General features: G+C 52.8%; 2 protein-coding genes across 2 annotated transcripts in view; one reads left to right on the forward strand and one right to left on the reverse strand.

Moving 5' to 3' along the window:
• Positions 1 to 10,752: 10,752 nt before the first annotated feature.
• LOC129132012 (uncharacterized) overlaps positions 10,753 to 21,292 on the reverse strand; it is a 292,843-nt gene continuing 282,303 nt past the window's right edge. The window contains 1 exon segment of the mRNA XM_077191087.1: positions 10,753 to 10,861. Within this exon segment, the coding sequence (XP_077047202.1) occupies positions 10,753 to 10,861 (109 nt within the window).
• LOC143695827 (serine/threonine-protein kinase PAK 3-like) lies at positions 13,579 to 20,011 on the forward strand. The gene is made up of 9 exons (XM_077191043.1): positions 13,579 to 13,657; positions 14,355 to 14,418; positions 15,250 to 15,298; positions 16,338 to 16,447; positions 17,205 to 17,322; positions 17,716 to 17,815; positions 18,234 to 18,430; positions 19,338 to 19,475; positions 19,922 to 20,011. The coding sequence occupies exons 1-9, from the start codon at positions 13,579 to 13,581 to the stop codon at positions 20,009 to 20,011; spliced, it is 945 nt and encodes a 314-aa protein (XP_077047158.1).

Consider the following 21,292-nt stretch of genomic DNA (forward strand, 5'->3'; position numbering starts at 1 on the left):
CGTTTGACCCTTTTGTTCCTCAACCCTGCTTCTCCTTCCCTTCTCCTCCTGCCCCAGGCCCAGCACCCGCTGCCGGCTCCCTCTTGCCCCCAGACCCACAGCATCCCACGGCAGGGGCAGGGATGGAGCGGGGGCAGGTCGGGCTGGGGCAGCGCTGGGCTCTCGGCCGCTCCCGCCCGCACTCGGTCCCCACTGCAGCCGCTCCCGCCAGGACAGCGCGGGGGGGCCCGGCCTTGGCGCTGCCCCACTCCCACCTCCCCAAATTCCCCTCGCATTTGGAGAACAGGGCATGGATGGTGTTGGTGTGCTGCAAAGGGACTGGGTGAGGGGGAGTGTGCAGCAATATGCTTAAGGCAAAAAGCCGCAGAAGGAATCTTTGTGGGAAGGAAAAGGATGATGGAAAAGCAGAGGAAGAGAAAAATACTGAGGACTGGGATGTTTTTCAGCAGGGTCTTATCCTCAACATTTGCCAGCTGATCATTTGTATCCCCGGTTTCCAGGAGAGGAAAACAAGGAGGTCAGGGTTTCAGGGGGTTTCTCTGTGGGGGGCAGCGGCAGCACCGGGCGCAGAGGTGCGGGACCGGGAGCACGGGCTGGGGGCCTGGGGGGAGCTGCGGGGCCGGGCCGGGGCTGTGGGGCAGCCGGGGCTCAGCGCCGGGCGCTGCCTGACCCCACCAGCCCCGGGCAGGGCCGGCAGTGGCCCCCGGCCCCCAGGAGGCTGCGGGACGCCCCGGCCGCTGCCCGGCCCCGTGGAGCTGCCGGCCCTGCCCGCCGGGGGGCGCCTTTGGACACTGCGGCAGGACAGGGACCGGCTCTGGGATACGGGCTGGGGAGGGCACCCTGAGCACAGGGACGAGGAGCAAGGAACACCTGGGAAATACAGATTGTACATGGAAGGATCCAGATTTTCTTCTAAGGATTTGGTTTGGGTCCTTGGAGAAATGAATGATTTTGCAGAAAACTTAGCAGCTGTCAGAAGGTTAGGGTTAGGGTTGAGTTGCTGATGAGAGCTGATTGCTGGGTGCTTGGGACCTCTGTTTTTTTGGGAGTTTTCCCAGGAGCGGGGGAGGGGGGGGACGGGGGAAGGGTGCAGAGATGCCGGAGGATTCAGGCTGGGGGTAGGGGCTGGGCGCAGTTGCTGGCCCTCTCTCAGTTTTTTGTCCCTCTCTCAGGTTTTTGGAGGAAGGCAATTGGAGCCGCTGCTCTTAGGCTGCTCTTTCCACTGCTGCTGACAGAGCCCGTGTGAAAAATGTCTATGATTGGCTTTTCACAAACATTAAAATGAGTATTATACATGTTATGTTAGGAAGTTATGCTGTAACAATTTTTTTAAGTAGTGTGTTAAATGTAGTTTTAGGTTATAACATAATGTTAAAATAGAAACTATGTATGTGGGATAGTTTTTTAAAAAAGGAATGAGGACTCACACCAGATAGCAGCCACAGGACACCTAAATCTTTCAGAGAAGAATATTTTATTGCTCAATTATCAGAAGAAATGAACTTGTTCCTGCCTTGCTCAGCCCTGAAGATGCCATCAGGATGAAGAGGAAGAAGCTGACACTGACCAGACAGAATCCTTTGTTGGAATGGAATTTATGTATCACATATGAGATGTACAAATATGCAATGGGCTATGGTTTTTCACAGTTAATCCTCTATTAACGTGTGTCCTTTTTTGGGCTTACTTTGCCCAGGAAAAGGTACCCGAGCCGTTTGTAACTCTTTGTTTCCATTGTCTTGTATTGTCCTAAATCCTAATTGTCCAAATTTTTATTACTCTAATTGTATTACTATTTTTATAACCATTTTATTACTATTAAACCTTAAAAAGTTTAAAAACAAGTGATTGGCGTTTTTCACAATTATGGTAGCAGAGGATGGTTACCAACACCTCACTGCCGGTGCTTTAGGAGAGTCAGAGTGGGGAAGGTGCCCCCTGCCCTCTTCAGCAGCCTCGCTCTGTTTGCCCTGGGGTGACCGACAGACGCAGGTTATGGTGGACAAAAGGAGACAATAAAACAAAGACAAGGGAAAAAGGCTCCCTACAACCATGGCAATTGGCCCCCTAAGAGTAGTAATGTACACGAAGAACATGGGAAGGAAAAGGGATTGGTAAGTATTTCTCAGGGGGGATGAATGTGAGTGAATGAGAGGCGGGCTGGTTGTGCCAGACCTGCCAAGTGAGTGCTGGAGTCTCCCATGCTGCGTTTCTGACTTTCCGCGGTAAGTGGCCAGTAAAGAGACAAAGTGAATGTTAAAAGGAGTGAGAGAATCCCCCGGGGTAACTGGGACTGGGTCTCAGAGAGGGGCTGGACCCCTCGGAGGAAGGGAGCAGAGGAGTTTCCTAGCCCAATCCACTAGCAAATGGGACAAAAGGGGCTCCTAAAAACCTGCTGGGTTGAGGGATAAGAGTGCCCAAGATCATCCAGAATTGAAACCTGCTGGGCTGAGGGATTAATATTCCAAGAGCATTCAGGGTTAAGCAAAATTCTGCTGGATTGAGGATATGCTCGAGAGCATCTGGGATTGGACAACACAGGTGGATTGAGAAATAAAAAAATGCCCAAGTGTTGGGGAAGATGAAACAGGAAAGCCTTATAAATATGATTGTCTGGCAAAAGATTTTGACAATATAGAAACTATAAGCAAGATTGAAATCAAAGCAAGCTTTGAGATACCTCAGTTAGTGAACAACTGGAAAACAATGGTGTGGCCCAACTGAAGGTAATCCCCTTTTAATGGAACAATTCCCTCTGCTTGCAGACAGATCCAAGGGTCAGAGCAGATCCTGCCATCTTGGCAGAAGGGGTCCAAAGAGGAGTTTTTACGGTTTAAAATGTAACACAGTGTGGTAATGTAATGATTCTTATAGGCTGTATGTAAATGCTATAGGACGTGCATCTTGTACTAGATTGGCTGGTGAGAAATAGAACATTCGACACAAAAGAAGATTTATTGTGTTGTAATGGGAACCTTACTCTCTTACGCTTTTCCTCTCTTACGTTTTACTCTCTCACCCTCTCATCCTCTCTACCCCTCTCTTCTCTCGGGCCTGCTCCAGCTGTGCCTGGCAGCTCCAAGCAGGGCCCTGCACCCGGGCCCTTTGCAATAAACCGCAAGTTCCAGGGCCTGGCTGCAGAGATCTCTCGTCTCCGTCCATCCCGACCGTCCTACCCCCCGATGCTCCTACACCCAAGAGCACCTGGGGTTGGACAACACAGCTGGGTTGAGGGATATCCAAGAACACCGGGACTGACCAGAAACACCTAAACTTGTAATAGGTGATGTGAATGTAAAAGGTACCTTATTGTTGTCTTGTTTGTGTGTGAGAGTGAGTCACACACAAAATCAGCCTCAGCTTCCCGGGCAGGTGGGAAGGGGGGGCTGTGGAAAGAGGTGTGTGTGACCCACAAATAAGCCATTGTCCCTTGGGTGGGTGGGGGCTGTGGCAGAGCATGTGTGTGACTGCAAACGGGCCATTGTCCCCCCGGGCCTGTGAGGGGGCCGTAGCTGAAGAGTGTGAGTGACACAAATCAGCCTCACAGGTGAACGGGCACCGGAGGCAGCAGAGTCAGGGCCCTCCCAGGAGGCCGGGAGATACTGAGACCCAGAGGCCAACGCCAAGGGGAGGGGGCCACAGGGACCCGCGATTCTCTGTCAACAGGGATCCACTTTGTGTCCTGAGCGTGTGAAAGAATGTGTGGAAGTGAATGAGAAATAGAAGCGAGTGAATGTAGACAAATGAAAGTATATGTAATGTAGATTGTGTATTTTAAGCTTCACTATATCTCCTTGGAGGGAGGTGGATTGCACTGAAAGTAGTGTGAGAAAAAGGTTTTTTATTTTTAAGTGTGTAGTTGAAAGAAAAGTGGTATTTAGGTTGTTAGTGAAAGTGAAAAACAGAGGCAGATGATGAATAGATAAGATCTTGAAAAATGAGACAGAAAACCAGTAAGTTGGATTACAGGGGGAAAAAAAGAAAAAAAAATAGTCCTTTGGGAGTTATGTTAGGTAACAGAGATACAACTCCTTGCAAAAGGAGAAAGTACAGGGTATGTAGTAGTTGATGGGAACAACATGCAAACTATGGAAAAAGGGAAATTAACCTTAAACTAGTAAGCTCAAACTTGTGAATTATATACTTTAAAAAGAGCACTAGAATATTTAACACAAAATAAAGGAACCATATATACTGATTGAAGGTATGTCTTTAGCGTAGTACATACCTTTAAAAATTTGGAAAGGAAAAAGATTACTTAATTCAAGAGGAAAAGGTTTAGAGGAACTTATTTCAGAGGTTTTAGAGGCATTAAAATTACCTAAAAGACATAGCTATAGTACATATTAAGGAACCCCAAAAGGGAAAGACCCCAGAAATAAGAGGAAATAATTTGGCAGATGACGAAGCCAAGGATACAGCAGAAAGTGGAGCTGAGTGAGTTATGTTAATATTAACTCCAAACGAGGAAAAACTGGAAATTCCAAAGTTTAGGGAAGCCGAGAAAAAAGAATTAAACAAGACAGGAAGTGAACAAGATAAATTAGGGAAATGGAAACTTCTTGATGGAAGACAATTACTTAATAAAATGTGCTTACTAGGAAAATATTAGAAGACATGCATCAGAAAACCCACTGGGGTACTCAAGCTTTGTGTGATCATTTTTTAAGGAACTATGGGTTCACTGGGATTTTTGGAGTAGCAAAGCAAGAAACTGAAAGATGCTTAATTTGCCAAAGGATAAATAAAAAGGTGATGAGAAAAACAACATTAGGAGGTCGTGAGTTAGCTCGTCGACCATTTCAAAGTATCTAAGCAGAAGTTTAGATTTGTTAGGCTCTGGATTTATTTGTAAAAAAACCCATTTAATCTAGAAGAAAGAGAATATGCCATAGGTTAGACAGGAGATTTTAGGAGAATAAAAATCTTTAAAGCATGAGAAACACCCGAGACAAAACAGGAAGAGAACAAGGGGAAATGAAAGGGAGGGGAACAAGAGGAAAAGTCAGAAAGAGAGTGGGATCCTCTGCAGCTCTTGCCCCCTCCGTTCGTGGCCGAGGCGCCTGTCCCGGGTCCCGGCTCGCTGCCCGCCTCAGCTCCGCCTGCCCCGGTTTCCATCCCAGGTGCGGGCTCACTGCCCAGGGCAGCTCCACCTGCCCCGGCGCTGGCGGTGAATTTGTGTGCCCTGCTCCCACTGCCCGGCCCGCGGCCGCTCTGCCGGCCATGCTGGGGAAGATGGGGGTTGCTCTGTCCTGCCGCGTGGGCCGAGGTCACCGCGCCGACCGCACCGAGGGCGGGTCCCAGCCATCCCATCCCCGGCTGCCCTGCCCGTGCCAGCTGCGCTGGGCACCGCCGCTGCTGCTGCCGGGGTCTCCCACCTGCCTTTTCTCTGCCGGGAGCTGCCGGATCAGCCGCCAGAAGCCATGTGGGGGCTGCCCACGCTCCGGCTCGGTCTCCACGGGAAGATCCTCCTCTGCCGATTCCGGCAGCAGACCCTGCCCACACTCCCACCGAGCCTCGCCGGGATATCCTCCCCGGCCTGCTCCGAGTTACATCCCCTTGGTAACCACAGCTCCAGCTGTTCAGGGAAACTCTCTCTCTACAGGAAGCACCTTATCTAAACACTAGGAGCTCACTTAAAAGGCAGCCCTCTCCAAATTCTTTCTCAAAACACAGGAGAAAGGCTATAGAAGGTAAAAAAGTGAAAGAGTTAGATGAAGGGATTGCTCTATTTCCATTAAGAGAGGTTCCCATGGCAGGGATGCGCTGCCCTGCCCCGCGGGAGCCACCAGCGCCCCTGCCGGCTGTGCCCGGAACTGCACCCAACAGGAAAGCGCCGCAGCCGAAAGGCCGGGACTGGCTCCGGGCTCTGTTTGTTGTCACTGCCGGAGATGTGGTTGTTTGTTTGCTTTATTTACACACTAGTAAAGAACTGGTATTCCTATTCCCATAGCTTTGCCTGAGAGACCCTTGATTTCATTATTGTAAAAATTAAGAGGGAGGGGGTTTGCATTCTCCATTCCAATAGAGGCTTTTACTGCCTTCCCAAGCAGACACCTGTCTTGTAAAGCAAGACAAGCACCCACAGGCACTGAGGGGGGCTGCAGGAGGGGCAGAAGAAGGCCCTGCAGCACTTGGGCACAAAGGCCCAGCAGGTGAATGCAAGAAGGGAGCAGCAAAAGGCCAAGCTGAAGGCAAAGGCCAGGGCAGAGTTCCTACAGCCCCTGAGGGATCAACCCCAGGGCCCAAGGGGGCCCCAGCACCCAGGGCACGGGCTCGGCCACAAGCACCCGGCAGAGGCATTGCCCTCCTCGGCAGGGGACAGCCCACCCAAACAGCCCCTGGCAAGGAATCAGGGCTCCAGCTGCAGGGCACAAGGACACTGCAAGCACAGACAGCAGCACCTGCAGGACGAGCAAGTCCACCCCGTGATGGACATGGATTGGCAGGGCTGTCACAGCTCCCATCACACCAGGGACCCTCCACACTGGAGCCCTTGAGAACATTCAGGTGGGTCTGCATTGAGAGGAGGCATTTTCAGATGGACACAGGGGCCTCTCAATCCACTCTGAATCTTAGACCTAAGGGAGGGAAAAAAGGCCAAAATGTCTTTGATTATTCATGGCATAAGTGGGAAAGCTGTATGGTTTTATTCAACCACTATTAGTAGATCTGGGAGATGGATTTGAAATGCATGAAGTTTTATTTGCTCCTAATTGCTATCATGATTTACTGGGAAGGGATTTGATCGCTAAATTTGGAACACAAATTAATATTATAAAAGGTGATACAGAGGCCAGTTCTGTTGTACCTCTGTGTCAAATGTCTGGCCAGGCCTATGCTGAAGTGAACCCTGAAGTGTAGGCAGCCCCAGGGAAATAGGGAAAATTAGATATGGAGCCTCTCCAAAGTACTCTGAAGCAACCAGGACAAGTGGTGTCTAAAAGCAACAGCCTGTTCCAGGGGAGGGAAGGAAGGGGAATCAGACAAAGCGCAGGTCACCGCCCCATGCTCAGCTCAACCCAAGGAGCTGTGGGTGCTTGTAAGAGCCTGGCACTGAAATGCCCTGAGCAGGAAGGCTTCAATATCTTCTGCTGACGCCATGGCACCTAACAGGGAGGCAAAAGCAATTCTGACTGCTTCAGCAAGCACTGGATCAGAGATCAAGGTATATTCTCCCCCAGGAAGCTGGGCTGGCACAGAGCCTGCCCTGGCACTTTGCTGTTGCCAACACCCAGCCAGGACATCGGCTCCTGCCTAAGGAGTGCAAAGCAGCACCACTGGTGGCCAAGGGGCCCATGCCAAGTGTCCCTGAGGCCAGAAACAGCCGCCAGCACAGCTGAACACGGGGGGACCCCTCAGCCTGGCCTCAGGGGCTCTGAAGCCCCGGAGATTTGCACTTCCCGCCTGCAGCAGGACCATGGCAGCCGCCCCTGAGCCTGCCCTGAAGGCAACGCAGCAGCAGCCAGGGCTCCACAGCGGGCCAAGCCCCTGGGCCTGCCCACAGATCCTCTGCTCAAACCCTCGGAAATCCTGGCCACCCTCCTCTGGCACCTCCAGCCACTGCGGCCAAGCCTTGCTGCCACTGCTGCAGCTTCAGCGCTGGCTGGGCCTGCACTGCCACAGCTGCTGGGGAGCACCACGGCACAATTCCACTCTGGGGCTCACTCACACCCACACTCTGGGCTGCCTAGAATAAGATTACACCATGAGAATGTTTTTTCTAAATAATCCTACTTTCATATTGTCAGTTAGGTTTGGGGGTGAGAATCAGTTTTTATTCTCGGCAGAAGAAGTAGAAAATATCTTTATTGCTTTGGATTCTTTTTCAGTGTGTATTTGCCTGGCTGGTGGAGATGGCAAAATTTTGGTCCGCGTTTTCTGGTGTTTACCTCCAGGCTGCGTTTAGAAGAGCTTTAAAGGTGACCCTTTAACTCACAAACCGTTAATAGAACACTCTTCAAAAAAACCCCCAAACATTAGAAATACCCCAAACCCTGGCTTTTGGGGTGGGGCGCATATGAGTCATGCTCTGGAAGAGAAGCTTCATTCCAGGCAGCCTGCAGAGGAGCTTTAGAAATGCAAATGAACACTGCTGGGCAAAGCCTGGACAATGTACCTGGGTCTCTTGCCTGGGGCAGGAATTGGGCTGATTCCCTCTGCCCCTCAGCCCAAGCTCTGCCTGCTTGCACTGATGGAATTTGCACAGCTCAAGGCAGAGCCCAGGGTGAGGATATCTGACCCTGCAACAGAAACGGGCGAAGCTGCAAAGGGAAACAGCAAATGAAGAATGTTGGGAAAACTTCACTATAAATAAATGGGGGGTAATCATCCCTCTGCCCACTCCAACATGTGCTGTCACTGTCAGTGTTATATAGGGTGTATTAGAGCACTGAAATGTTCTTGCTACCACAAGTTCAGGGAAATCAGTTGGGAATCCAAGTATTTGATGATTTAAGTAGAGAAAAGCATCAATTGATGCAGTCCTTGCTGGAGAGCGCGGCCAAAAATGGAGAAAAGATGAACGGCCAGCAGAACAAATCCTATAACACCATGGACCAGCCCCTGGGAACCCAAACCAATTCATGTCAGGAGCCACAGAGCCTATTTCTCATTTCAATGGCATCATTAGATTACAAGCTGCCCTGGGAATAACCAACCAGACAGCTCCAGCTCCTGACCTTCCTGCTGAGCAATCCCTGAAATGAGGAACATTTCAGTGGATTGGTCAGCCGTCCGCGACTGACGGCACCATCGCCCAATCGCAGCCAGGGGCGGGCTCTGCACACGGCACAGCCTCGCCCCGCGCTCTCAGGGACCCCCGGGCTGCGTGAGGGCAGAGCCGGAGATGAGGAACAGCCCTGGAACGGGCCCGGGCCCGAGGGGATTGAGCTGAAAACACAAACAAACTTCTACGCACCTCCCTCCACGGCTTTCCCGAAGCACTGCGGCTTCTGTGGCTCCGGTCAGCGAGAAGCCCCGGAGCCTCACTACTGCTACCTCTAATTAGGAGCATCAAGGAATCGCTTTGATTTCCCCCAAAAAGGGAAAACTGCCCCAACCCTGTGGATGAGTGGGCACGGGGAGAGATTTCTGACAGAAAACTCCAAAAACTCAGAGCAGGATAATGAGAAGTAAGTGAAGAGCCTTAAATCCAGCCTTCCCCCACGCCTCCCTCCTTCCAGCTGCACCTCCTACCCCGGCAGTGCCGGAGACAGGGAATGGGGCCGTGCTCACTTCATGCCCCGGGGCTTCTCCCTCTGCTCAGGGACAGGAGTCGTTCCCCTGCTGCACCCTGGGCTCTCTCCCACCGGAGACTTCTCCAGGAACTTCTCCAAGCTGAGTCCATCCTATGGGGCACAGCCCCCCTCCAAGTGGTGCAGCGTCGGTCACTGTGCCCCGGGGTCAGTCCTGCCAGGACAGGCTGCTCCAGCGGGGCCCCTCTGGCCACGGGGGCACAGCCTCCTCTCAGGCATCCCCGTGCTCCAGCGTGGCTGCTCCGGGACCTGCAGGGGGATCTCTGCATCCCCATGGATCTGCAGGGGGATCTCTGCATCCCCATGGATCTGCAGGGGGATCTCTGCATCCCCATGGATCTCTGCATGGGGCACCGCCGTTTTTGGAGGCACCAGGAATAGGCTGAGCTCTGCCTGAAGCTCTTCTCACATTCCCCACACCCTTCCCGGCACAGGGAGGGTTTTACCTCCTCACAGCTCCCCAGGCTGGGTTGGCAGCCCCTCCTCATGTGGGATCTCTGGGGCTTTTCCTCCCCATTGGATTCCTGCGCCGTGGAGCTGTTCCAAATTGCCTCTTCAACGAGGTTCTGTGGCAGGGATTTGTTCTCCCTGGTCTCTGTCTGCAGCTCAGTGCGTGAGGGAGGAAGGACAAGGAGAGGAAGAGACAGGGAGAAGGGAAAAGGAAAAGGCAGGAGGAGAGGAAGGAGATGGGAAACGAACATAGATGGATGTAGGACAGAATGAGGAGAAGAAGGAGCGTGGACAAGGAGAAGATGGGATTTGCCTCCATGCCAGAGGGAAGGGGAAGGAGATCCCCCCAGTCCATCTCTGGCAGGATGGCGTTGGCAGTGAGGCTGTCCTGCAGCAATGCTGGGCTGGGAGATGGAGCAGCAGGGAGGGGAAAGGGGCAGTGATTCCTCCTCCCCTGCCTGGCTGTCCCAGTCTGGAGCGTCCTGGGGCTGCCGAGGCCCTTGGAGCGTCCGGCACTCAGGAGCCCGGAGCTCACGGCTGCTTTATAAAGCTGACAAAGTCGGCAGGATGAGTCTGTGTATGCTCTGCAGCAAACTGGATTTATTGGCACAGGAACAGGGGACAGGTAAGGTTCATCTACAACCGGCAAATGTTCATGCACTTCGACAATGACGTGGGTCAGTACAAGGACCGGGAGAGATCCCTCAGCAAATCCGGCACGGGCACAACAGACCCAGCCTGGGCACAGGGAGGGAATTTATTACCAACCAAATCACAGCAGCACAAGGAGAAGGGAAAGAAATCTCTCCAGCACCTTCCCCCTACCCAACGGGGATCACCCAGAACAGGGGTCACCAGGGCTCTGCCCAATGGGGGTCACTGGGGATCATCCAGCACAGATCCTCCCATGGGGGATGGAGCTGGAGCAGCACACGAAGCTCTTCCCACACTCGGGACACTCACAGGGCCTCTCCCTGGTGTGCAAGTGCTGGTGAGTGACGATCTCTGAATCCCATTTGAAGCTCTTCTGACATTCCAAGCACTCCTAGGGCCATTCCCCAGTGTGGATCTTGTGGTGCTTGCTCAGGTCGGAGGTCCCACTGAAGCTCTTCCCACATTCCCCACACTCCCAGGGCCTCTCCCCAGGGTGGATGTTCAGGTGTTCCATCAGGGTGGAGCTGTAGCTGAAACCCTTCCCACATTCCAAGCATTTGTGGGGCTTCTCCCTGCCATGAGGCTTCTCCACCAGCTCTGAGCTCTGGCTGGATCTCAGGCTGCCTTCCTGGCTCAGGGGGGCTCTTTCCTCCCTGCAGCTCCCTGGGCTGGGTTTGCAGCCCCTCCTCGTGCGGAATGTCTGGGCCTTTTCCTCCTCTGCCATCTGGCCACAGCTTGGGAATGACAGACCCTGGTTTGGGGAAACCAAGGTGGGAACGCCTTGGAGTAGAGGCTCCTCCTGGCCAGGTTCATCTCTAGAAGTCAGCAGGAGTCTTGTGTCCATGAAAATCCCCACAATGTCAAGATTCAGCCCCAAAAAACTCTCCCAGCAGTTCCCTATTGCTGATCTCTCCACTCTTGGGGTTCTAGAGGTTTCCTTTCCTTAGGATCATGGGGGTCCAATGGTTCCAGGGCTTCTCCATTCTCTGGCGTCCTGCTCAGGGATGATCCAGGGCCTTTTGGGGGTCCATGGGGGCCCTTCTCCCCTGATGCTCTACTCTGAGATCCCAGGGATCCCAGGGGTCCCTCCTCTCCAGGCTCCCCCCCTTTCCAGTCTGCCGGGGTCCCCCAGCTCTGGGATTGCCCCTCTCTGCTCTCCCCACTCTGGGGGTCCCAGGGGTTCCCCTCCTCTGCTCTCCCGGGGGTCCCCAGGACCAATGTCCTCCCCTGCCCATACTGGGCAATGGCCACGTGGGCCCCCAAAGATCCCCCCCAAGGGGCTCAGCTTTGGGCTCCTGCAAGATCCAAACCTACACACACAGAGAAAACAAAACCTCCCAGAGACACCAGATGATATTTGGGGTCAATTCCACAATCTGCGAGCTCCAAGCACACCCCAATAAAAAACCCTCTCAGGGACTCCCCGACAGATTTGGGACGACCTCCCCCTCCCCGCTCACCTGAAGGACGAGGTGGGGGCGATGGTCCCGTGGCTGCGGCCACAGGGGGCACTGGAACCTCCTGTTCCTCCTGTTCCTGCTCCTGCTCCTCCTCTTCCTGCTCCTCCTTTTCCTCTCTCCCTCCTCCTCCTCCTCCTTCCTAATCCCACCTCCTCCCCAGTTCCTGCCTTCTGTGTATTTAGAGTGGAGACCCTTGCTTGTTTTTAGGACTAGAACAAAGATCCCAGATGGAACAAGGCTTGCTGCTTTTAGTCAGAATTATCAGTGACTAAAGGTCATGTTTCCTTTGCTTTGGTCCTGTCCTTGTTCTCCTCAGTGTTCAGGCTGGGCTATGGGGTGTCCTTGTTTGCTGCATTTTGAGTTCCTCTTGCATCCTTTGGGCCATGGGCTGTGCCCTGGGAGGGTTCTTTGTGCTCCTTTGTGACACAGGAGAACCTTCCAGGCGGTTTCTGCGTGAGCTGCTGCTGGGATGTCACAGGAACAGCGCCACGTCCCCGTGGTGTTCCCGTTGCTGTGGGACACGGAGGCCTCAGTGCCCAGAGTGGCTCTGGGCTCGCTGCCGGAGGATCCTCCTGCCCGAGGCATTCTCAGCAGCCAGCCCAGCCCTGTCCTTCTGTGCTTGCAGGGCTACAGGCTGCAGGCGTGTGCAGCGCAGCCAAAATGATCCAGCACGTGGCTGCTGCAGTTTGCACTCTGTACTCTGTGGCTTATTCGGGGTATTTTTTAACCCACTTGGCACGTAAGTTGAGGTTTTCCCTCGGTGCAGCATCTGTGGCTTTGGGCTTGCTGTGTGCTTTCTGTTCTTCCTCTGGAGCTGAGTTGATTTTGGAACCAAATGGCCATGAAGACACCATTGCTTTGGGAGAGCTCCTGCCAGCAGCTGCAGCTGAAAAAGGGGGTGTCTGCAGCCAGCGGGGCGTGCACAGCACCTGCAATGAGCCCTGGGGGGTTCTGTTCCCTCAAGCAGGGAGTCTGTGCCAGTTCCATCTGAGCCTGGAACTGCCTCCCTTTGCTGCTCCAGCCAAGAACTGACCCAGCCCAGTATTTTGTGCTGTTCTCTTGCTTGCTGTGGGAAGGGACTGTGGCTCCTGGAGGGATGCAGTGAAAGCAAAATGCTCTCTTGGGGTTGCCTTGCTCCGTGGCATTTCCCAGCACTGGCAGTTTTTCTCCTAAGAGCATCTGGTTCATGTTCCCTCTCCCACTGCAGGGCACCTCATGTCTGGATTCCGAGCAGCTCCTCCTTCGGTGAGTGGGAAAGGAACCTTTGGTGTTTGGAATTGTGCAGCAAGTTGTGAGCTCGGCATGTGGCAGTCGAGGGCCAGCCTGGGAGGCTGAAGGAAAGTTCCTGTCAGTGTCTTTGCAGCAGCAGCAGCAGCAGCAGCAAAGGAATTCCCATCAGTTTTCTCCTTTTCTGCTGAAGAGTTTTTGAAGAGCTGCAGGTCTGGTTTTACAGGCAGAGGATTGCTTGCTGGCTTTAGCCATGGTGGAATATCGAATTCCCAACAATAAGTGGCAATGTTGACTGTAGCCCATTGTTAGTTGGAACAGCTCCAAACCCCATTTCTGTGTAGTGCAGCTGGATGTGCAGCTGAGGATAAATAAGGTGATAACTGAGATAGAACTTCCTGTCCCTCACACTACTGTCTGTCCACAGGGCACAGAAGCAGCACCAGCACCTCCTGGGGCTCCCTCTGCTTCCAAAGAGGAGGCCCAAGAGGAGGAAGAGAGCAGTGAGCTTCCCGCTGCTCTGGGGGACGATGGTGAACTTCCCTCAGTGCCGGGAGATGACAGTGAACTTCCCGCTGCTCTGGGAGACGAGGGCGAACATCCCGCGGGGTGGGAATGCAACGGCGAGGCTCCCGCGGGGTGGGACAAGGACAGGGGACATCTCCCGGCCTGGGACGAGGACGGTGGATGTCCCCTGGTGTGGGACCAGAGTGGCCAAGCTCCCACGGAGTGGGATGAGGACAATGGACATCTCCCAGTGTGGGATGAGGATGGAGGACATCCTGTGGCTTGGGAAGAGGAGAGTGAACATCTCCCAGCATGGGAAGTGGACAGCGAACATCCCCTGGCTTGGAAAGAGGATGGCGAACCTCCAGCATTTTGGGAAGAGGATGGAGAAGCTGCAGCATTTTGGGAAGAGGATGGAGAAGCTGCAGCATTTTGGGAAGAGGATGGAGAAGCTCCCTCTGCTTGGGAAGAGGACAATGAACCTCTCTCCGCTGTGGGATCCTGGGCTGAACATTCTGACAGCAGCACAGCCGGGCAGCCAGAGGGGAGAGGGGAGTGGTGCCTGATGCAGCTGAGTACGTCTGCTCTGTTCCTGGGTGCCCGAGCAGGTGTTGTGTGTGTGTCTCGGCATCAGCTGCACCCAGTGTTGCTCTGCAGCTGAATGTCACCGAGCCATTTATTGTCCTTCCCCAGCTGACACCAAGGGGCTCACGGCCCCAGGGAGTGGGGCTGGTTGTGGCTCTGCTGCAAGGCGGGGTCTCACTCTGGGAGGGAGCGTCTTCCACGTGGTTTCTTTCAGGGAACACCGTGAGCGAGGAGGAGCCTGCCGAGAAATACCTGGAAGTGGAGCAGATTGGCCAAGGGTAAGTGCACGGCAGCTGCTGCTGCACAAGCAGGGCCGGGTGTTGTGCTGGTGCAGGATCAAGTGAGAAGTCAGGAGAGCTCCAAGCACCTTCAGACACTGGGCTACCATCCTGCTGTCTCTCAGTCCTGATCAGAATTGATAACTGTGGTCAGAAGGCGCCGTCAAAGGCCCCTGAGGCTGGCAGTGTCCTGCCTGCAGCAAGGAGCAGGACCTGGAAGATCTTCTGTCCCTGGAACTGGATTGCCTAAAAGAGCAACTCACCATCTGGTGACTGTCAGAAAACAGTTCTCAAGAAGATTTCTTTCAAATATTTTCCTTCAAAAAATATCCACTGGTCAGGGTTATCAACCTAATGGTTTAGAAACAGAAACCAGAGATGAACTAATAAGTGCTCTATTCTAGCACAGGTAGCAGACCCCATCCATTCAGTAACAGACACAGAGCTGATGCACTCTGGGGGAAAAAGCATCACCTGCCTGATGGCAGGGCCCTTGTAGAACCTGCAGATCTTAGGCAGGAAATGGAAAAGGATGAAATGCATTCTTTTCCAGTTCTTTAGACAGCCATCTCTCACCTCAGGTTTTGAACTAAAGCAATTCAGGGTGGACATTTGGGATTCGCTCCAGCCCAATTCCTTCATGTTGGGTCTCAGTTTTCTCCTGCACACCTTGCATGGCAGAGGGCTGGTGGCTGCTGTGCTGTTGTTGGAAGGGTCGATGCAGCCAGGTGTTTGTGAACGCTGCAGGCAGCAGAGATCTCCTGTCTGGGCTGTCTTTCCCTGCCAGGGCCTAAAGCGCTGCTTCTTTCTTCTCTGCTGTTTTGTCTCCAGGGCTTTTGGAACCGTTTATAAAGGACTCGACAGGGCCACTGGAGGAGAGGTCAGTGCCAACACGCCCAGCACGTCTGGCAGCTCTCCAGGGCTTTCCCCTCTGCTGGGAGCTGTGGCTGCAGCTTTGGGGGCCAGCAGAGCTTTCCTGCCCAGGCTGCTCCTCTGAAGGCAGAGCAGTGTCAGCCTGCAGAGCACAGCTGGGACAGACTTGGTCCTTCTGAAGCGCCAAAGGAATGCAAGGAGGGCAGCGGTGTCTGTCAGAGCAGGACACGCTGGCTTGGCCTTCATATCTAAAAGTGTGAATGCATCAGCTGCTGGAGACTGAGGCCCAATTTATCTTCATCCCAACCTCAGACAGGAACATTATTTAGCTATTCTTAGCTAAACTATAACACTATTATGTCCATCCTGCCTTTCATTTTCAAAGGATACCTCAAGGCCTAATTAGGGAGAGATCCTGCTTGGGCTCAATTTAGGGTTTTAGTCCTACTTCAGCTGTTCACAGAGAGAGAGGGAGGGAAATGAGAAGACGAATGTCCAGAGCAAAGCTCTCTCCTAATCCTGCAGTTGTGTTTGGGTCTGGTGTCAGTGACAGCCTGTGACAGGGATCACCTGAGCAATGGGTGTGCGTGTCTGCTTTGTTCTGCAATCCCAAACAGAGCAGTTGCATCTGAAATCATGACCAAATCCCATAGAATTGCTAAGGGGTTCCTGGCTGTTTTGCTCTGTTTTCACAGAACCAGAATTACCTCCTGCTTGCAAAATGGGTTTGAATAATAATAGTAGGAGTGTTGAGGCCATTTGAGAAGACTGTAGGTGCAGAGAATGTTGTTAGAGCTTTGAGGCTGACAGCTGAGGGACCATTTCTGCAGAGCTTGCAAGGCCAAATGTCTCTGGCCATGTGTCCTGTAAGCAGCCCCCAGCTGGCAGAGCAATGGGCTGTGGGAATGGCCCTTGCTGAGCTCTGGTGTCCCATCCCAAGGCAGTTTGGCACAGCCCGGCTCCGTCGCTCCACAAAGACTCGCCCCGTGTTTGCTGTGGCCTCCTGCCACAGACTCCTCCAGTTCAAGGCTGCAATGTCCCTTCAGGTGGCCATCAAGAAAATGAGTCTCAGAGGGCAGAACAGGGAACGAGCTGTGAATGAGATCCTGCTCCTGAAGGACAAGAAGAACCCCAACATTGTCAACTCTTTGGACAGGTGAGTGATTCAGCTCTGATCCCGAGCCCGGGCCCTGCGTTAACCTTTCCTGGCATCCGGAGTCTGTAGCCTGTTTTGAAAATGCCTGACCCAGCCACATCTTCCCAAAATAACAGCCTGGCAGTTCACTCCCTCCACGTGCTTTTGTTGCTTTGCTTTGGTTTTTCCTTCAAGTTGACCCCGTTTGCTGTGTCTCCCAGCAAGTGCTGATAAACCACAGCAGAAATTATTTCCCTTGGCTTCTTCTTCCCAGCCCTTTTCCATTGCTACAGATGCCAGGAAGACCAAGTTCTTGTTTCCAGAAATGCCTCATTTGCCCATTTTTCACTGGCCTTGCCTGTTTCTGAAGGGACTTTCTGAAAGGTTTCCTGACTGCTTTTGTCCCAAGTGCTGCACGGCCTCCTCCCCTGGATAACCCTGGCAGTTGTGTTGCCTTGTTCTGGAGGGAATGGTGGAACTGATGAGTTCAGAAGCTGAACCAGCTGGGGCCAAGGGTTGTGGTTCCACATTGATCTGGGCTGTTGCTAAACTGCATTTTTCACCTGCTTGCCATCTAAGGCCTCTCCTTTCTCGCAGGTGTCTCCTTCCCCTTTAGACTGTGCAGATTCCAAGGGCTGTGCAGCCTGGCAGGAATGTCTCTCCATCTGATTCTGTCCTCACTGACAAGTGACCTGGAAACAAAACTCCCCTCCAGGCTTTTCCATGGGGGAATTGAGCTCTGCACTTTCATCTCCATGCCATTGCTTTCCTCTTCCAGCTTCCTTGTGGATGGAGATCTCTGGCTGGTCATGGAATACATGGATGGAGGAACTTTGCGGGATGTTGTCAGACAGACACGCATGGCTGAAGGAGAGATGGCAGCTGTCAGTCGGGAGGTGAGGGATCCTGCTTGTCACTCCCATGGCTGGGACACGATGGTCCTTCCAAACAGGGTGTGAGAGCAGGAGTGGCTCCATGCTCAGGGCTTTGTTTCTGAGTTGTTTTTATGAGCTGGAGAAGAAAGAGCCTCTGCAGTGAACGGCCTGCCAGCATCACTGCACTTCTACTCTGTTCTTGTTCTCTCTCCTGCTGTTGTGGTACTCTCTTTCTGGTTTGGATTTGATTTGCTGTTCTCAGCTTTGCCTTGAACCATTTGCCTGGAGCTTGTGTGCACTGCACTCCTGGCCTGTCACAGCAAAGCTGCTGCTGGCAGAATTCTGAGCTGTCCTTTCTGGTGTGATATATTCCAGCCATTGGTTTTTGCCCTTGTGTTTCTTGTTCTCTCTCAGTGTCTGCAGGGCCTGGATTTCCTCCATTCCAACCGGGTGATCCACAGGGATCTGAAGAGCTCCAACATCCTCCTGGGCATGGACGGCTCTGTCAGGCTGGGTGGGTGTTCCTGGCCAGGCACGGCGCTCCCGGGCTGCGGGGCTGGGGCTGCTTCCCTGGGAGGGCCAGAGCCCCACAAGGGCTGCTGGGGGCACTGCCCGGCCCCTGCTGCCAGCTGAGAGCGGCTGCCCCTGCAGAGAGCTCAGGAGAGGAGCAGGGGGCCAGCAGTGCCTTTGCTCTGGCCATGGCCCTTCCAGAGGGGCAGCAGTGGGAATCTAAAGCTCCGAGGGAATCAGTAAAAGCCACTGCAGGAAAGCTGAGGGTTTCTTGAAGGGCCCAGTTCCATCTTTCCTTGGCTACAGCCCTGAGGGCTTTTCCAGCTGACTTCACTACTACACTCTCAGACTGAGCGTGGGGAATCTTTGTGCTTGGTTTCCTCATTGCAGCTGCCTTTGACAGGGTTTCTTTCTGTCCTCAGCTGATTTTGGCCTCTGCGCTCAGCTCAGCCCTGAGCAGGACCAGCGCAGCTCCATGGTGGGCACTGCTCACTGGATGGCCCCAGAAGTTGTGACCAGATCTCCTTATGGCCCCAAGGTGGACATCTGGTCCTTCGGCATTGTGACCATCGAGATGGTGGAAGGAGAACCTCCTTACTTCAGGGAAACGGCGGCCATGGTAAGAGGCAAATTCTCCAGTGGCTGCAGAGGCTGCGAGCACAGGGGGACCCTGCACTGGGAGCAGCAGCTGGAGGTTTCTGCACATGGGAAGGGAATTCCCAGAGGACTTGTGCCTCCACACAGACGAATGTTCTGCAGTCTCCAGCAACAATTTGCTTTGGGCTTTTCGTTGTTGCAGCTCTTCTAGCTGAGAGGATGACCTGGAAATATGAAGCAAGTGCATCAGCTCTAATGTTATCTTGCAAGAAAACCCCACACCATCCCCAAATCCCAGCCCCAAACCCAACAAGATTTCTGCAGGAGTTTCTAAAAGAGGTTTTGCAAGATGATCTCCCCTGATTCTTCTCACTGGGAAACTTGTTGAAAACATGAAGATGATGGTTTAACATCCCCATAGTCTAACATATTTCTTTCCTAGTCCAAGCTACTTTTTCTGTGTCACCAAGCCTGAGCTTTCAGCATCACAAACCTCCTGTTTCTTGCCTGGCAGTTTCTGGGATGGGGCATCAGGAATGCATTTACTTGAGTGTCAGTGGCACTGCAGAGATGCGCTTGATGGAAGAATCCTCTGAAATAACACAGGCAGACCACAGTGACTCTGGAAAATGGCCTGTAAAGCTGGTGTCCATATTTGGAGAAGCAAAATGGGCTATTTCTGATGGAGGTTCCTACTAACAAAGCCGGCCAATGAAACTGGCTCTCAAGGCGAGATCATTTGGATGTTGCAGTGGCTGTGGCAGCCCCAGGGTTTGGGTTTTTTGCTTGGCATAGCAAAATGAGCTCTGAGCAGCATCTCTGGCAGGGAGGAAAGTGGCCCTGGATCTGGGGCTGAGGCCCCGGGGTGGATGTGAGCCCGTGTGGGTGTGAAGGAAGCTGGCAGAGCGCTGAGTTTGCTTTCCCTGCAGGCTCGCGCTCTGATCCGGCAGAACGGGACCCCGCAGCTGCAGGAGCCCCGGCGCCTGTCGGCTCTGCTGCGGGACTTCGTCGAGTGCAGCCTGGAGCCGGACGAGGAGCGGCGCTGGGCTGCCCAGGAGCTGCTGCAGGTGAGAGCCAAGGGCTGCAGGGGAAGCAGCAGAGCCAGGGAGGGGTTTTCTTGTGGGGCCCCCTCCGATAGTCTCCAGTCTCGCTGCGTTCCACGCGCAGAGCGAGCAGAATCCTCGCCTGCTGTGGCCTGGCAGGCTCCTTTCGAGCTCATCTGGACCTGGTGCCCCACAGCGAGCAGGGACATCTTCAAGCAGCTCAGGGGCCTCAGAGCCCTGCCTCACCTGAGCTTGGATGTTTCCAGGCAGGAGGCACCTCCCACATCTCTGGGCACCCCCTGTCAGTGTTTCCCCACTCTCCCGGTTAAAAAATTCTTCCTTAGATCTAATCTGAGCCTGCTTCCCTCGATTTTCAAACCATTTCCCTTTGTCCTGTTGCAACAGAGCCTGTGAGGAACTTGACTCTGGAAAGTAACAGTTCATTTCTTTCCTTTTTATCCTTTGGGCAGCACCCATTTTTATCATCAGCCAAGCCTCTCTCCAGCCTGACCCCTCTGATCACTGCAGCAAAGAACCTGAGGGAGCAGCAGAGCAGATGAAGCACTTGAGGACAGCTTCTTCTTACAGTAGTTAGGACAATTAGTTAGTCATGGTAGTTAGCACTGGTAGTTAGTTAGGGTAGTTAGCATTGCTAGTTAGTTATGGTAGTTAGAGCAGCCTGTTTGTTATGAAAGTTTTATGAATAAAAACTCTCTTAAACCTCAACTCCCCTGACGTGTCCCTTCCTTCTCCCGCCCTGACTCAGCTGCACGGAGCAATGTGAGGGGAGGGCGGGCCCAGCCTGGCCTAGAGCTGAGCCCCAGCAGAGCCCTGGCAGAGCCCAGAGCAGCCTCGGCACCTGCAGAGTCAGCCTGGAAGGAGGCGCTTGGAGCCTTCTCGGCTGCACCCGGCTCTTGGTTACAAACTGTGTGTGCTGGAAAATGCCACCGGCTCTGCAGGAGGGCAGAAGGGGCCCGGGGAAGGCCCAGGTGCTCCATGCAAGGGAAAAACCTGCCCTGGGTTTGTTATAAATAACTAGGTAGTGCTGGCTTTTGCTATTATGTATTGACTTCTGCAAAACATTCTTAATCACAATGAGTTTGATATAGTACAGTTTGTAATCACTTTTCACTGCTTTTGCTATAGTATAATTTGTCAGCTCTTTGTGGCCAATGCCCTGGCCCCTGTGTAGCTCATATCCTCAGAACATCATTTATGGATGATATTTTAGTTAGTGGACAGTGTGAAAAACATACATTATAGTTTTGGCTTTTGCAAAATATTAAAGTGGATGCCATGTGTTGTGCATTAGAATGTTAACTTTTACAGAAGTAGCCGTAGTTGTGAAATAAGAACTAATGCTTTTATTTTTGTAACTAACTGACAATAACAACTCAGAGATATTTGTGAAATAGCTAATGTTCATTTAAAGTACTTGTGGAAGTAGCTAAAAGCGTCTGCATGGTCAGATAACATCTAAGGAAGGGATGTGATGAGGCCCCTGCCACTGACCCTTCCACTGTCAATAACTGTCACCTGCTGAAACCACAGAACAGGGGCCCTTGTGAGGCAGTGACACACAACCCTCAAAACAGCAATCCACGATTCCTGCACATGCTCTAAAAAGGCGAGTTGGGGGTCAAACCAACCTAAAGAATTCCTGGAACATGTAAATGAGTTCCAGGAAATGTTTGAATATGTACAATCATTATGAATATGTATTTGAACAATACAATGGAGAAACTAGACAAGAAGAGTTGCTGTGGTTAACCGGTGTGCCTCTGGCCATTGCCAACACCCAGCGCTGTTACTGATTTGTCCCTTATTATTCCTTATTAAAC

The sequence above is a fragment of the Agelaius phoeniceus genome, chromosome 27, assembly GCF_051311805.1.
Source record: "Agelaius phoeniceus isolate bAgePho1 chromosome 27, bAgePho1.hap1, whole genome shotgun sequence".
NCBI classification, from domain to species: domain Eukaryota; kingdom Metazoa; phylum Chordata; class Aves; order Passeriformes; family Icteridae; genus Agelaius; species Agelaius phoeniceus.